Here is a 16,540-nt window from a genome sequence, read left to right as displayed (position 1 = left end):
GCTCATCATGAGAGAATATCCATGGAGGTTCCCACTGTCTTGCAGCATCCTACATAGACTCTTGCACGACATACAGCACTTACATCCGCTACTAGTGGATGAAGGACCAGGAGCTGAAGACAGAAGATGGCTGCTCCCACTGCTGAAAGCATCAGGTCAGTATAATGCACCTCAGCACTTCGGGATCACTTCACTCCAGGGGGCGAATTCTTTGCAAAATAGGCGAAAAGCAGTTTTAAGTAGTTAAAGTGACCACATACCAGCCATGGAATTTGCATGAAGCCATGGAGTTTTATTGTGTTTGTTCTCATCACAACTTCATTAGTTCTTTGTTATCTACTGAGAGAACGACTAGAACTACAAGATGAGAACCAGCAACCATGATGATGAGACCTAAAATTTCAATACTGAAAAGTCGATTGTTGGTCCTTTTGGGCCAAAACTCATGATTTAGTTTAAAAAGCCGTATTTACAAAAGTGGTTGTTTGGTAAGCTTGCCTGCAGAAATGCAGGATGAAATCTGAAACACAATGCTTGTCTACGCTCATTTGCATATTGAGCTGGAAATTCTGGTTGCCGTTTTCTTGGTATAACTGTGCCCAAAGCAGACATAGTACAATAAAAAATAAAAATAAAAAATGTAAAATACACATATACACACACTTGGACAGAAGACAGTAAAAATCTGAAATGCATTTTCTAAATGAGTTCTAACCTTGATTCATCAACATATCTTGTAAACTTTGACAAGCGATACACTGCCCAATTTTTAAGCTGTGTTGTATTCATTCCTTTTCCATTGTCAATAACTGCCACAGACGTTTTTCCTTGTGTCTCATCAAAAAGCTATACGAAAACAAATAGGTCAGACAATTATTTTACATATCTACACACTAAATATAGATACATGCACACACAACCACTTTTGATGATCTTGGGCCAATCCAATGTTTCTCAGAGAGAAGCACCACATTCGGCTGCTACTCACACAGAAACATTGAAGTCGATGCTCCACTATGAGAAGCAATTAAAGCCATTTGGAGATAATGAATGTGAAGCCTTTCCATTAGAGGCATCCTGACTGATATATGTAAGCATTTTTGCATTTCTCAGAGTGTAGGAACAGAGTCTATGTACCAAAACTACTACATTAAGCTGTATTGGGTTTGGTACTGGGTTTATGCACCTTTAAAGCGGCATTGTCATGCCGAAATTACCTTTCCCTGCTCATTTCCTCTTCTCTCCCTCGCTTAGGATCTGTTCGTTTCTTCTAAACATAAGAAAAAGTAGGGACTACTTTATCTTATATATTTTTCCTACACTTGACCAGCTCTGACCCACTTCCTGTAGGTCAAAGAAATTTCCCCACAATACTCACCCTTTCCTCCGTGATCTCGTGATGCCTGCTTTCACTATTCCCGAACGTCCTGTCATTTACACAGGACGCCAGCGAGACTACCGAATTTCGTCCTAACAGAATGAGAACAGGTTGTCCACTCTCGTTAGGACGAGTTTCAGGTCAGTTCGAAATTTCATTCAAATGAATGAAATTCCGATCCGATCTGCGGCTGCATCTTGCAGCTGAATAGTAAATAGCTCCCTAATTCCCACGGTATTAGGGAGCTACCTACCAAAAGGCTGAAAGACCAAGATTGCCAAGTTTACTAATACTAAGTAAAAATTGAATAAGGGAGACTGCCCCTTCTCGCTATGCTGCGAGTAGGGGCATGTCTACTAAACAGTGAGCAGCCTGCTCACGGTTTAAAAAAAAAAAAAAAGCCCCCTCCAATAAATGGCCCTATGGTGGGGAAACTATTAACTAGTTGGGGTGGAACCTTTTATTTACAGGTTTTTAGTTTTATTGTTCATTGGAGTAACTACATAACCTCCATTTGTGTAAACATGCATAGGGATTTGGAAGAGCGCATGTCACATTTTTCTCTTTGTGTAATGTGTCGTTGCTGCCGCCCAAGAGTAGTGGGAGTTTGAGCGCAGGTTTTTGTATATTTGTATTCACTTTTGTATCACACAGCTATGTTACAATGCTTCCGCCCACCCCATGTGATCCCTATTAAAGGTTAATAAGCATGTAGGGGTTATACCCCTCTATGTCTCAGAGATATCTTTGCCAGAAGCTCAAGGGAGCAAAGTGAATAGTCCGTGTAGGACCCACCGAAGAGGTTCGCATTGACGTGGCAGGTGGGCATCCCTCTAATGGCCATTAGATTAACTAAACAACCTCCATTTGTATAAATATGCAGAAGGATTTGGGAAGAGCACAGATAACTTTTTTCCTTTGGTTTTTTCTGAATGTATTGGGGCTTATATGTACTATGGTCGTTGCTGCCGCCCAAAAGTAGTGGCCCTGCCGCTTCTATTTTTACATATTACAAGGAGGGAGCTGCCAGCCGGTAGCTCCCTCCTTGTAATAAACTGAACAAACGAACACTGAAATTCGGTGTTTGCTTGTTCTTCTGGAATTTATATTCATTCTTTCGTCTATATGACAAACGAATTGACGAAATTCCCATCCGAATTTCGGACAATAGCAAATGCCCAAGTATTTAACTGGGCATGCGCAAGAATTTCATAGTGCTATCTAGTGTGGGGAAATTACGTGTCCCACAGGGCCTTCATCTGCCCACACAAAGATGGCGGGACCCAGGATCCAGGACCCAGGTAGTGTAGTAGGGGGGATTAAAAAAAAAAAAAAAAAAACGGATGCGGACATGACAGTGCTGCTTTACATAGCAGTGGGACTGCCACCACTTGTACAGTCACACCAGACTGAGTGGAGCATCATCACTCTCAATCTTGCGAGATACAAACAACTCACTACAGGTCTGCTTTTGCTCTATAGATATCTATATTTTAATATGACGTATCGTAAATCCAATGCTCCTCTATGAAAAGCATTCAAATCTATTTGGAGATACTTAATGTAAAGACTTTCAATTAGAGACATAATGACAAACAAATAGAAACAAAGTGCACTAAAACCCATTACATTCAGCTGTACTAGTTTTGATACTTATAGTGTACCTTTAAAAAGAGTTGGACTGCCATCACAGGCACACCAGAGTATGACATTGGTTTCAGTTTGAAATGCTGCACTTACAGAAGGTTTGTTGTGATTGTTGATGCACTTTAGGTAGTAGAGGCAGAATTAGCACCAGATTTATGTATGGTAAAGGAGGGGTGTGGATCCTTACATACTGCATCATGCTGTGAATCACACACACACACACACATATTCAAAGATATGTACATATTTCTGTAGCTTGATGTATGGCAAAAAAGGTGTAGATCCTTACACACTGCTGTATGCCATGAATCACAGCACAAGTTTTATATACTGACCACAAGACAACTAGGATGGGGAAAAATAATAATTTATATATATATATATATATATATATATATATATATATATATATATATATATATATATATAATGTATTATTTTTCCTTGGGCCCAGCACTAGCGATCTCCTGTTCTTTCCTTGCCCCAGAGCTATGAAACTGCAGCCAGACTATATGTACCTTGATAGAGTCCACTTGAAGGACCTTTTCAAGCTTTTCTAATAAATCTGCTTTAGTGTGCAGTGAGTAGCAAATACATTTACATGTTTCAATTACCTTTTTTTTTTGTTTTTTTTAAGAGACATTGTAAATACTAACAACAAACTTAAATAGGGATGATGAAATGAAAAAGAGGGTGTGACTGATGAACAAGAGGCTCATGACATTAAAGTAGAATGCACCTCCACAGTAGTAAACAAGCATACCAAGACAGGCAGATATGGAAACAATAGCACAACTGCATATACCATGAAAAAGGAGAGGAACAAAAAGTATTTAAATATATATATATATATACACAAAAAAAGCACATAATATCAATCTCATAACTAAGAATGTGGACCTCTCAATAACACTGCTGGCAACATGCCCAAATTAATTGTTGCAAACTAGTGAAGCAAATAATCAATGTAGCACTTGAATCACGAGGCTCTCTCTCTATGTTGCTTTTCTATCTTGATATAACTACTAGCATGAAGACATGTTGATTATCAAAGAGCTACCCTATAGTGACAAGTCAACGCTAATTTATTGAAAAATTAGTCTGTAGAATGATGAAAATGTTCATTGTTGGAGAAAAAATAAATTATTAGAAAAAGAGTTCTCATCTAATCAAATGGGAGAAAGAATTTCCAATGTATGAGTCCAAAAATCTTCCAGTCTAAGTAACTTGTTGCAAATTTGAGATATGACTAATGCCCATGAACCGTAGTGAAGGTAAGGTATGCCTTGCCTCTGCAAAATGATAAACAATTGGAATGTCTGAAGTATCCCCTGTCAGTGCTGCCAGAATGGCAGATCTGTGGTCTTTCATCCTTTCCCTGAAGGCATTGGATTTTATCCCAATCAGACCGCAGGGACAAGTAATTGGTTTACAACGTGTTAATAAGATACCAATACTTGTATTCTTTGCCAGACCAAGGATAAAATATATGACCCCAGGGTCATACAATTACACGCACTGCACCACAAGCATCTAACAGCCAACGTTCACATTCATCTATTGCCCTTGTTCTTTACTGTTCTGTATGCACCAATTGAGGTTAGCTCCCCTTCTGTAGTTGATCAATTTTTAAATTGTGCTAGAAAATGTGGAACTTTGCTTAAAATGTCCCAGTTCTCCCAAAACCACTTTTACAAATTCATGTGACCTAGTATGAAAGGCCCGAGCAAATACCATTCTGTCCTGCTCTTGCCATACTCAAGGTGATAGATTCACCAACCTCTTGTGGGCCTTGTTTCGGGCAGAATCCAACAAATAGCCTCTTTGCAGATATTTATCAATTGTAATTGTGTCTCACATTTTACATGTCTGAGTTATTGCGTAAAACAAGGAGAAACTGTGATACAGGTAAGGAGTCTATACTTTTTAAAATCTTGTAACATGGAAAATGGTACATCTATCAGTACCTTTGGTATTCAGGTGTACTGACGTCTGTTTCCATTAATGAAAATAAAGAGATCAAGGAATTCAATCATGGTGGTACTACTCCAGTATGTGAGGTGCACTGGGTAAGGCAAGTTATTAAGGGTATAGATCATATTTTCAAAAGCTCTATAGAAACTAGGACATAAAGAGATTGACTTGGAGCTACACAGTATTTCAATATCTTAGGCGTAAATAGATCTGCATTAAAGGATTTGGCCTCAGACTTATATTACTATATATCCAATGCAGCTATAGTCCTTATGAATTATGAGAACTACACAAAAGAGATTTTTAAAGAACTCTCAGACCCCAACACATACACCTATATGGAGATAGATCATGTACATGGCTCGCTCAACTGAGGGTTGGGTACCAAACTACATTTCACAAGGAGACTTTGAGTACCTATTTGAGACTCATCCAATAGGTCTCTATGTGTGAAGAGTGTTTCCGCTTTATTTCATTATGCAAAAAGTGTAGATTAGATTTCAACAATTGTTACCGTATATACTCGAGTATAAGCCGACCCGAATATAAGCCGAGGCCCCTAATTTTACCCCAAAAAACTGGGAAAACTTATTGACTCGAGTATAAGACTAGGGTGAGAAATGCAGCAGCTACTGGTAAATTTCTAAATAAAATTAGATCCTAAAAAAAATATATTAATTGAATATTTATTTACAGTCTGTGTATAATGAATGCAGTGTGTGTGTATGAGTGCAGCGTGTGGGTATGAGTGCAGCGTGTGTGTATGAGTGCAGCGTGTGTGTGTGTGTATGAGTGCAGTGTGTGTGTGTGTGTGTGTATGAGTGCAGTGTGTGTGTGTATGAGTGCAGTGTGTGTGTGTATGAGTGCAGTGTGTGTGTGTGTGTATGAGTGCAGTGTGTGTGTGTGTGTATGAGTGCAGTGTGTGTGTGTGTGTATGAGTGCAGTGTGTGTGTGTGTGTATGAGTGCAGTGTGTGTGTGTGTATGAGTGCAGTGTGTGTGTGTGTATGAGTGCAGTGTGTGTGTGTGTGTATGAGTGCAGTGTGTGTATGAGTGCAGTGTGTGTGTGTGTGTATATGAGTGCAGTGTGTGTGTGTGTATATGAGTGCAGTGTGTGTGTGTGTATGAGTGCAGTGTGTGTGTGTGTATGAGTGCAGTGTGTGTGTGTGTGTATGAGTGCAGTGTGTGTGTGTGTATGAGTGCAGTGTGTGTGTGTGTATGAGTGCAGTGTGTGTGTATGAATGCAGTGTGTGTGTGTATGAATGCAGTGTGAGTGTATGAGTGCAGTGTGTGTGTATGAGTGCAGTGTGTGTGTATGAGTGCAGTGTGTGTGTATGAGTGCAGTGTGTGTGTATGAGTGCAGCGTGTGTGTATGAGTGCAGCGTGTATGAGTGCAGTGTGTGTGTGTATGAATGCAGTGTGAGTGTATGAATGCAGTGTGAGTATGAATGCAGCGTGTGTATGAGTATGAGTGCAGTGTGTGTGTGTATGAGTGCAGTGTGTGTGTGTGTGAGTGGTGTGTGTGTGTGTATGAGTGGTGTGTGTGTGTGTATGAGTGGTGTGTGTGTGTGTATGAGTGGTGTGTGTGTGTGTATGAGTGGTGTGTGTGTGTGTGTGTGTGTGTGTGTGTATGTGTGTGTGTTGCAGAGCCTTGGTGGGGGGTGGGAAAAATTTTTTTTATTAATTTTTTTATTATTATTTAATTTAATTATTATTATTTTTGTATGATTATTTATTATTTTATTATTATTTTTTTTTTATTATTACTAATTATTATTTTTTTCGTCCCCCCTCCCTGCTTGATACATGGCAGGGAGGGGGGCTCCTTCCCTGGTGGTCCAGTGTCATTGGCAGTTCAGTGGGGGGAGAGGGGGGCTGGCAGAGCTGTAACTTACCTGTCCTGCAGCTCCTGTCAGCTCTCTCCTCCTCCGCGCGGTCTGTGCAGCTCCCTCTGTCAGCTCCCAGTGTAAGTCTCGCGAGAGCCGCGGCTCTCGCGAGATTTACACTGGGAGCTGACCGAGGTGCTGAACGGACGGCGCGGAGGAGGAGGGAGCTGACAGGAGCTGCAGGACAGGTAAGTTACAGCTCTGCCAGCCCCCCTCTCCCCCAGTCTGTATTATGGCAATGCAAATTGCCATAATACAGACTATTGACTCGAGTATAAGCCGAGTTGGGGTTTTTTAGCACAAAAAATGTGCTAAAAAACTCGGCTTATACTCGAGTATATACGGTATATATTTTCCTTGGTTCACCCCCTTGACTTTCAAGCAGACAACAGGTCCTGTTACTTTCTGTTTTTGTTTGCTCGGTGAAGCTAAGCTCAGAAGGAAAGTAGCTTAGAGATCCTGCCTTGCAAAGACTTCTCATTGAGATGCATTAGAAAGTGTATGATTGGATAGCACCACAAAGTCTGGACAGGCTTAGAATCGAACCAATTACAATTTGCCTTGAAAAAAGTCTGGTAGTGGACTGAATCATAGACATGTATTTGTTACTCAGACGTCTCATTCAATTACCTTCAGCTTATATAGGAGTCCCAATTACACGTAGAAAGACAAGTAGGACAAACAAATATTGCAAATTATTTTAAGTACAGAAATATATATGCTAGGTGGTAAACGCACATACTCCGTAGCCAGGATGGGGCTGAGTGTGTTCTGTTAGTTTAAAAATAGGCACACCCTTATAAAGCCAAATGGGGACAAATATAAAATACCAAAATGTGTTTTGCCATAAAACCCAATACTTTGTCTTTTTATGGCGACATGCATGTTGGTATTCATTTTTGCATCTTATATTTAATATTAAAATAATTTTATACTTGGAACTATCTCCTATCCAGCTACACCTGTCATCATTTGGCTACCAATGCGCACACACACATTATATATATATATATACACATACATACACACATTCTATCATTAACAAAATGTCAGGAACAAAAATAAATCTGTGCAATTCTTACCAGTCTTATCTGTATGTTGCGGATACCTGAATTATTAGCGGTTGCTGAGAGCGAATTGTCTATTAACTCTGCCAATGCAAAAGCTTTAAAAATAAACAAGAATTAGAAGATATCCTTACTTTATTAATTCTATAATTAATTAGAATTACCCAAAACACCAGATGTTCTTTTTTTAGTCTTTATGTCATATGCATAACACAAAAAAAAAAACACATCAGAAATGTACACAGACTCTAATATGAAAGCAAGAAGCAGACCTACCAAGTATAACAAGACTGAGCTCATGTATGGGCTTTAATACCCTGAAGCTGATTACAAGTGCAGAGTGAACACAGATAATCATACAGTCCCACAATACTTTCTTTAAGTCTGCTAAGTGCTTGGGAGGACTGAGGAAAAAAATCAAGAGTCGCTGTGATATGTCTGCAAGAGTTAATTTTTGAGCAGAAAAAATCTCAAGTAAAGATTTTTTTAAAACAAATTCACACAAACCAGTCTAAGTAAGTAAGAGGTAGGACAGGAAAAATTATGTGAATTTACTAGTTAAAGTTTTTAACTACGAGAGTGTATTTGCAAGGCAAACATTTTAGGAGCCAATATTTAACCATTTCTCATGGTTAAAGTTTATTTTACTTATAGTTTAGAACCTTCAAGTTTCACGACACTAATCTGATTTTTTTTTTTTACCAAACAGTCATAACATTTACTTAAACATTTCTTGTTTAACGTAATGGCTTATTCAATGTGTAAATGTAATGTATATCATTAATACATTCTAAATAGCACACAGTAGCATTATAGTTTATTTTTTTACACCAATGCAAGGTTTTATGATTGATTATAACATTATTCCCACAAGGAGGACCAAAAGGAAAAAACACTAAAAAAAATATACTTACGCAATGGATTTTGGCCTTCACTGGCATAATATTCATACATTCCACTTTTAACCAATGTATCATAGTGGGGTAAGAACTCTATCTTCTCTTTTGTTGCTGAAAGTAGCAACTGATCAATGGACTTGAGAATGTACAAAGTGATGCCATCTCTAATAAGCAAACCTACAAACATGTAAAATTAGGTAAGAAAATATATGTAATCATATAGCTTTATTTTAAACATAGGTTATGATATTCCACATATTGGTCAAATACAGACATTTTACTATTCCGCAATTAAAAGCAAGGCTGTGGAGTAAGTACACAAAATCTTCAACTACAATTCCTCAATTTATGGTACGTCCAACTCCTTACATTATACAAAATAGTGTCCAAAATTGTGTAAACCATTCGGAATATTTGTGGTTTTAGTATTTAAAGGGACACTATAGGCACCCAGACCACTTCTGGGTGCAGTGTTCATGTCCACCTCAGCCCTGAAATGTAAAACACTGCAGTTTTAGAGAAACTTCAATGTTTATATTGCAGTGCCTAAAGCACTTTCGCTTGCTGAAATCTTCATGTGTGAAGAGTGTGTCCTCTTTATTTCATTATGCAAAAAGTGTAGATTTCAACTGATTATTATAAATTTACCTGGTTACACCCTCTCGGCTTTCAAGCAGACAACAGGTCCTGTTATTTCCTGTTTTTGTTTGCTCAGTGAAGCTAAACTCAGAAGGAAATTAGCTCAGAGAACCTGCCTTGCAAAGACTTCTTATTAAGATGCATTTTAAAAGTGTATGATTGGACAGCAACAGAAAGTCTGGACAGACTTAGAATGGAAGGGATTGCAAAGGCAGAACTGCAACTTTTTCAAGCGGTTTTCATTTGGGGTATATCTACTAAGCAGTGAGTTTTATTATTTTTGGATTTGGGCAATGAAGTGTCCCTTTTAACCACAATAAATGTGTGTAGAAATCGGTCTGTGTAAATAAGATACATTAATTGTGTTCTAAATTCTATTTTAGTCATATAAACGGTAATTAGTATATCACTTAAAATTTCTCACAACAGCCCTGCCCCTGGACATACTTCCACTCAAACCCCTAAAATTAAAGTGTTCCTCTTGTCCATTTGAAATGTTGGGAGAAATGAACTTACAGTTTTGAAGAAGGAAAAAAAAAAAAATTAAAAAAAAATATATATATATATATATATATATATATATATATATATATATATATATATATATATATATATATATATATTTAGACTATAGGTTACAACAGTCTTGGAAAAATTAGCAATGACACTTACTGAAGTTGGCTTCTGTGACTTCTGTTCGATTTGTTGTAGATATAACAAAATTTTCTTTTGAAGAGATTCCAAAAGCCTTTAAAATAAGAAAAACATATCTTATTTGAAAACAACATTATAGGAATCACATAACCAAACATATTTCAATAATCTAAACAGAAAAACATGTATTCACACAGCTATATATGTTGGTATGTGTTAGCATATTGCACACAGAAATGCCCATTACACTCATTCACACCACAAGTGTTGGCATTTAAATTAAATTGTATTTTTTTTTTTTGTAAATCTTTCTTTTATTATGGCATATGCGTTATGGGGTACAGAATAGAAAAAGGAGGTATTGAGGGATAACACACGTTAATGATAACAAGATGGTTTAAACTACACTCCTAAGAAAGACTGCCATATTTTTTCTTTTTGAAACATGAATAAACATAGCGATACAGGCTTAGTTAAGTAAAACGAAATAAAGTAACATATAATAAAATAAATGAATGATGCTTAGTAGGTAGCTGGGCAGGACAAACAATATCCTGTCGACATAGTGCTCCCTACATCTGTATTACGCATTAAGTCTAGACTTTGGTTTGCCTGTCTTACCGGGGGTATGTGAAACAGAGGCAGCGGCATTTTAGTTTAAGGGATCTATACATCTCATCCTAGACATGCTGCTCTCCGCGACAGTATAGGTTAGGAAACATGCTTTCGGTAATGTTACATCTCATATTGAGTTATGCTAGACTAACAGGGTCAATAAAGCTGCCTGTGCTATGGGAATGGTCTCATGGCTAATAGTTGACCTATATGTTCTGCCCTTCAATCTAGTACAACATGCCAATGGATTACATTGTGGCTATAGCGTTGGCTGCGATAAAGGTAATGGCTAGAAGGTGGTAAGTAAAGGCATAGCGCGTCATCTGGCACAGGTAAGGCAGTAAGAAAAAATAAAGGTGTGGGGAGAGTGTTAACCAGTACTGTGTGTCCATATATCAGTCCCGCTCAGCCCATGTCAGTGCGCGGCAGGTTGTCTTCAGGAGTGGAGAGGTAGGTGGTGTCGGAGCGGTCATTGCAGGGCGAGGACCCCCTCCAGCCCCAGGCCCACTTTGAGGGTGGCATCGTCTGACCACTGGCCCGATGGCTCTGTGAGGTCGAGGCATTCCCATAACGGGTGCAGTTGGAGCCGGTTTTCTGTCGCCGCCAGCGGCGGGCATTCCTCCTGCAGGGTGGTCGATGCTGTGGAGGCAGTTTCCTCCTGGCACCCGGCCTGGGCGGGCTGCTTGCTTGCGCGGTTGTCTTGAGAGTAGTTGCTGTGCCCGGAGTGGAGCGCTTCTTCCCCGCGTTCCCCACTCCAGTCTTGCGGCCTGGCTGCGTTTGCGGTGTCGCCTGTCTCCGCACCCAGTGTGTTCGTTCAGTCCGTTCGCCGCGGCTGGGGTAGCTTGTTTGCCATCGATGCTTGTAGCCTTTGTTCCAGTTTGTACCAGAATCTGGCAAAAGCTGCGTCTATGCGCTGTTGGATGTCACTGTGATCCTCAATCTCAGGTAATAGCTTTGGTCCGTGTGGTTTTCTTACAGCCGCCATCTTGGGTACGCCATGTGTTTGGCTGCCCTGATGTTGCAGTGTGTAGATTGACATGGTTTGCTCGTGGTTGCTATTCCAGTCTCTTGATTTGGACAGAGATGTCCCCCATCGGTCCAGAGGTGGGGGGGGGGGGAGGAAGATAGGAGATGACTCTCTCGAGGGATCCTTGTCCAGGTCAGTCAGCCTGGGGAGCGGTCGTCTCCCCGCTGCCTGATCTCCGGTAGGCCTCCGGGTGTTTTGTTTGGTCCCCGAGGGATTACAGGCTTGAGTGTGGTATCGGGTGATACCCCCGGGTGTCCAGTGTGCGATTGTGACGGTTTTTGGGGGGGTTATCCCCAAAAAATGCCAAGTGTAGCAGGAGCTGAGGTGCAGCACAACCGCTCTGTCCGGATCCTAAGCTCCGCCCCCCCCCAATTAAATTGTATCACACTCTTTATGAATCTTCATAAAGATTCTGTCAGTGAAAGTTAAATCACTTTGCTGATGCAGTCCTGGTCACACCTCCAGTACCTGAGACTCACATACCACCCTACATAATTCCTGAAAAGAGAGATCTAACTTTTCAACTTCCTTTATTGTTTAATTAAAAATGTCTTATCTCCTGCTCTATTAAATTATCAGGCAGCAGGGGTAGTCAACATTCGGCACTCCATAATGCTTTTAAAACACCAATACTGCTTCACAAAGCTAAAAGTTTATTTGGTGCTTAGAGTGTTCCTTTAAAGATCAACAGATTGCCAAGAAGAGGATACTACAGTTTAAAGAATTGAGCTGCATTTGAAATTCTGTAAAATAGAAAAAGGTCTGGAGCAATGTATTTTAGGGGCTTGAAGACTCAATTTTATTTGTGACAACACTTAATGGAACTGAGTGGGATATCCTATAGGTGCCGTTACACATTCGAATTTGCTGAGACATCCCAGCATTATAAATAGGGTAATGTCACAGCAAGTAGAAGACCTGACAAAAATTATATTAGACAGGAAAAACTGCAATATCACATTGGCATACATATTCAGGCCATTTGCTATAACACTTGAAATTTAGATTATCTCTTATACGTTAGACACTTCTAGTTCTAGTAATTGGTACTTAGTTTATAAGTCTGACAGGTTACCATGGCAGTGAATGAATCAATGCTTTCCTATGAGAAAATAGTTGACGATGGATGTCCTAATGCAGGGCATGAGTATGTCCAGCATCAGTTGCCGGACTGATTACCTGGCATTTTTATTACCCTGGACTCCTAAGTAATCCTAGGTGGGGATCATACCACCAGCGTTATCTTCAAGGAGAGGTTGGTCTGCTCCTTCCTTGTGAGTACTATTTTATATATTTTATTTCCATTATTTTATCCAGTGAACACTATTGGTTGTCTCTTTTTATTTGAGTGTCGAACATACCATTGACGGAGGACGTTTACCCCATATCCCATAAGCGGGGATTGTACCGTTGTACGCCTTTGACACTAGAGCTAGCTATAGCTCTTGTACATGTGAGTTTTATACCAGCCTTTTATATTTTATTTGTTTTATTATTAGGCTTATTGCACTATTTGGTTCTCTATTTGTTTTATCTCTTGCATATGAGTGGATCTACACAGATGAGGACAGCGAGGACATTGTTCCTGACCAAGAACCTTATAGACTCTGTGACTCCAATAAGAGCATATTAGATAAGACTTTTTATTTGGACTGTTATTTTTGTTTTATATAAAGTCTCTCTGGCGCAGCCCTTATTTCCCATATTTTTTTCTTAAGTCACCAAATGTCAACTTGTGAGGCAAAGTAGAGTAACTTCATCACCCGATCGATTAGTTCGCTCAGGGGTTTCAGATTTTATAAGCACATGCTGCCAATCTCCAATCTGAAAGGTTTCCTGCTCCACGACACATCAACAGACAGCTATAGCAGAGTCTGGTGCTCACACTGCTCCATCTATAAGACACTCTCCTTCTAGATTTGGCAGGGACCATAATTAATATAGGGGTTTCTCGACCAAACTGAATACCACTCCAAAGCGTTTCCCAAGTCATTTCCCTCTGAGAAGATCTCTCATCAATCAACTAACCAGAAAAGCTTTTACTTGGGCAAACCCTTTGTGGGATAGTAGGAGTTCAATCACTTATGGTTAGTTTGAATTTGTGATAGTAATTAGATGAACTTTTAAACCATTGAGATGAGAGAAAAATGCTGCTAAATCCCTGGTGAGTATCAAACAGGGTAAAAGATCTAAAGCCGATAATGTCATAGAATTCAACAACCTTGCTGTAGAGGTCAATTGGACTAATACCGGTAGTTCCTTAGTATATGCCTGTTTTGAGTGACTTTCTGATAGGCTCCAAGATGAGAATGCAGCTAAGGATTTATCTGAACGTTTGGAAGATTATATTTTATATTATAAAGCTGTCGTTGATTCAGGAGCGTCTGGGTGTCTGGAGAGGTCTAACATCTATAGCCTCTGTCTCTTAGTGGTAATAATTATTACCACTAAGAGACAGAGGCTATAGATGTTAGACCTCTCCAGACACCCCTAATAACCAAGGAAACATGTTCTTTAAATCTCTCCATAGGGTCTCTACATCAAGAGAGTTTAGTCCTACAGGTTATCTCCTCACCTTCTTACATAGTTACATGGCTGAAAAGAGACTTGCGTCCATCAAGTTCAGCCTTCCTCACATATGTTTTTGCTGTTGATCCAAAAGAAGGAACAGCAGGGTTTCTTTGGTTGGCTAAAGAGACAAGTCCATGAGAAACGGAACGTTGTCTGATTACTGTGAAAACCATAAAAACCATTAAGGTACCCTTAACAGCTCCCAAATATCCACAGTTGTATCATCACAGGATGAATCTGTCAAAGAGGTATTTAATTAAGACTCATTCAGAGACATTACCTCAACACAGTCCATATGACTGTGATAGAGTTGTTACATGTTACTATACTTCTACGGGTAGGCTATATGCTTTGTCCCTTCACGAGAGCAAATTTATGGAGGAGTACATCCAGGATGTTCTAGAAAAAGGATTTATACGAATATCATGACATGAGTGGAAAAACGATTTTAATCCGAGGAATGCACTTTATGAGTATCATGTGATGCCCTTTTGACTATGCAATGACCGAGCGATTTCCCAAAACATCATAAACGATGTTCTAAGAGAGTATATTCATTCTTGCGTCTTAGTTTATCATAACGATATACCCCCCTGGCCTATCCACACATCATATCCATGTGAAACAAGTTCTCAAAAACGCTATTAAATAACAGACTGTACTGCAAACTTGAAAAATGTATTTAACCAGAGGTACACTTTTTAGGATATGTTATATCATTAATATGTATCCCACCAAGTAAGAACCAGTCTTGCAATGGCCTATACCTAAGAGTGAAAACTATCCAGAGATTTATAGGTTTTGTTAATTACTATTGTCGATTTATTAAAGGCTTTTTGTCTGTGATTGCTTCTATCACCAGTTTGACTCGTAAGGGAACCATTACTCAGACATGGTCTCCAGAGGCAGTTTGTTTTAAAAAAAAAAATATTTGCCACTCCTTCGGTTCTTTTACATCCTGAACCATCTAAACCCTTGGTCTTGGAGGTTGATGCTTCAGAAACTGGATTAGGATCTGTTCACTCCCAAAGAGAAACTCAAGAGAAATCTCTTCATCCATCCATTATTTCAGACAAAACAATTCAAATTAACTAGTAACTGTCAGCTATTGAATTCTCAGTAGAGGTTCTGATTGGAATGCTTGTACTCCAATCAGTGTTCTTACAGGGAAGTCTTATCTCTCATGAGCCTTACGTGGGAATATTCCCACAAAGTTTCATGAATTTCCTGTCAGAGTGCTCAGATCGATTGACTTACATTGGTTGACTTTAAAAAGTCAGTATGTGGGAAAGACTCGCACGGTAAAGATGGATTTTTTGTCATCCAGTTACATTTTTCTTTATAGTTGTTATGGATTTTTATTTGCCATTTTTAGGCATTGAAGAAAAGATGACAAGATATTTTTTTTCAGGTTTGAGACTTATTGGGGCACCCCACTATAATTAGTGTGAAAGGGGTAGGTAGATCATTTTTTTTAATGGGAGGGTGGATATGGGCTTGGGGACCAATAAATGGTCTTAAGAGTTGGGAGAATTGACAATGGTAAGTCCATCATGGACAATGGCCGATTGGTGGACAGAAGCATGGAAGGTGGGGGGACTTGTGCAAATATTTATTTGAGGCAGTTCGTCCAAATCAAATTCCTTTTAATCCACAACTGAACTAACCAATACCTTCAGGATTTACCTGTTGAGTTTTATTCATTAAAGAAGACTCCACAGGCATTTCCTAGGTAGATCTATTTGTTTATGCTTGGATTAAAAGGAATTTTAATAGTATGAACCAGCTCCAAAAAATGTTTGCACAAATCTATTCCTTACAGTAATACTATCCTAGCAACCTACCTTTCTACCCTTACCTTTTCTGTCACGATACCCCACTCCCTCTAGCAAGTAAGCTCTCTCTGTTCCTGTGCGTCCAACTTGTCTGGTTACAAATACGTGTTTGTTAGTCCACCCATTGTACAGCGCTACGAAACTTGTTGGCGCTTTATAAATAATAATATTATTATTAACCCCCCACCCTTAGGCTGTTTGTTTGGTTTTTCTAAACATTTGAATGTGGCAGCTGGCTGGCCACCACATCCGAATCAATGGAAACATCATCCATGGCCCATTTTGGTTGTTTCGTGATTTGTCCCTATGACGTTACAAAGTGAAAACCCCTTCAGCTTCTTACCTTAATC

General features: G+C 39.4%; 1 protein-coding gene across 1 annotated transcript in view; it reads right to left on the bottom strand.

The window, feature by feature from the left end:
- SMCHD1 (structural maintenance of chromosomes flexible hinge domain containing 1) overlaps positions 1–16,540 on the bottom strand; it is a 181,109-nt gene that overhangs the window by 160,028 nt on the left and 4,541 nt on the right. The window contains exons 2-5 of the mRNA XM_063453045.1: positions 10,161–10,236; positions 8,865–9,026; positions 7,966–8,048; positions 716–846 (exon numbers count right to left, since the gene is read on the bottom strand). Of these exons, the coding sequence (XP_063309115.1) occupies positions 716–846; positions 7,966–8,048; positions 8,865–9,026; positions 10,161–10,236 (452 nt within the window). The remainder of the gene's footprint in view (positions 1–715; positions 847–7,965; positions 8,049–8,864; positions 9,027–10,160; positions 10,237–16,540) is intronic.

The sequence above is a fragment of the Pelobates fuscus genome, chromosome 4, assembly GCF_036172605.1.
Source record: "Pelobates fuscus isolate aPelFus1 chromosome 4, aPelFus1.pri, whole genome shotgun sequence".
Lineage (NCBI taxonomy): Eukaryota > Metazoa > Chordata > Amphibia > Anura > Pelobatidae > Pelobates > Pelobates fuscus.
Note: the sequence above shows the minus strand (reverse complement) of the source record. Positions and strands in the feature narration are given on the sequence as shown.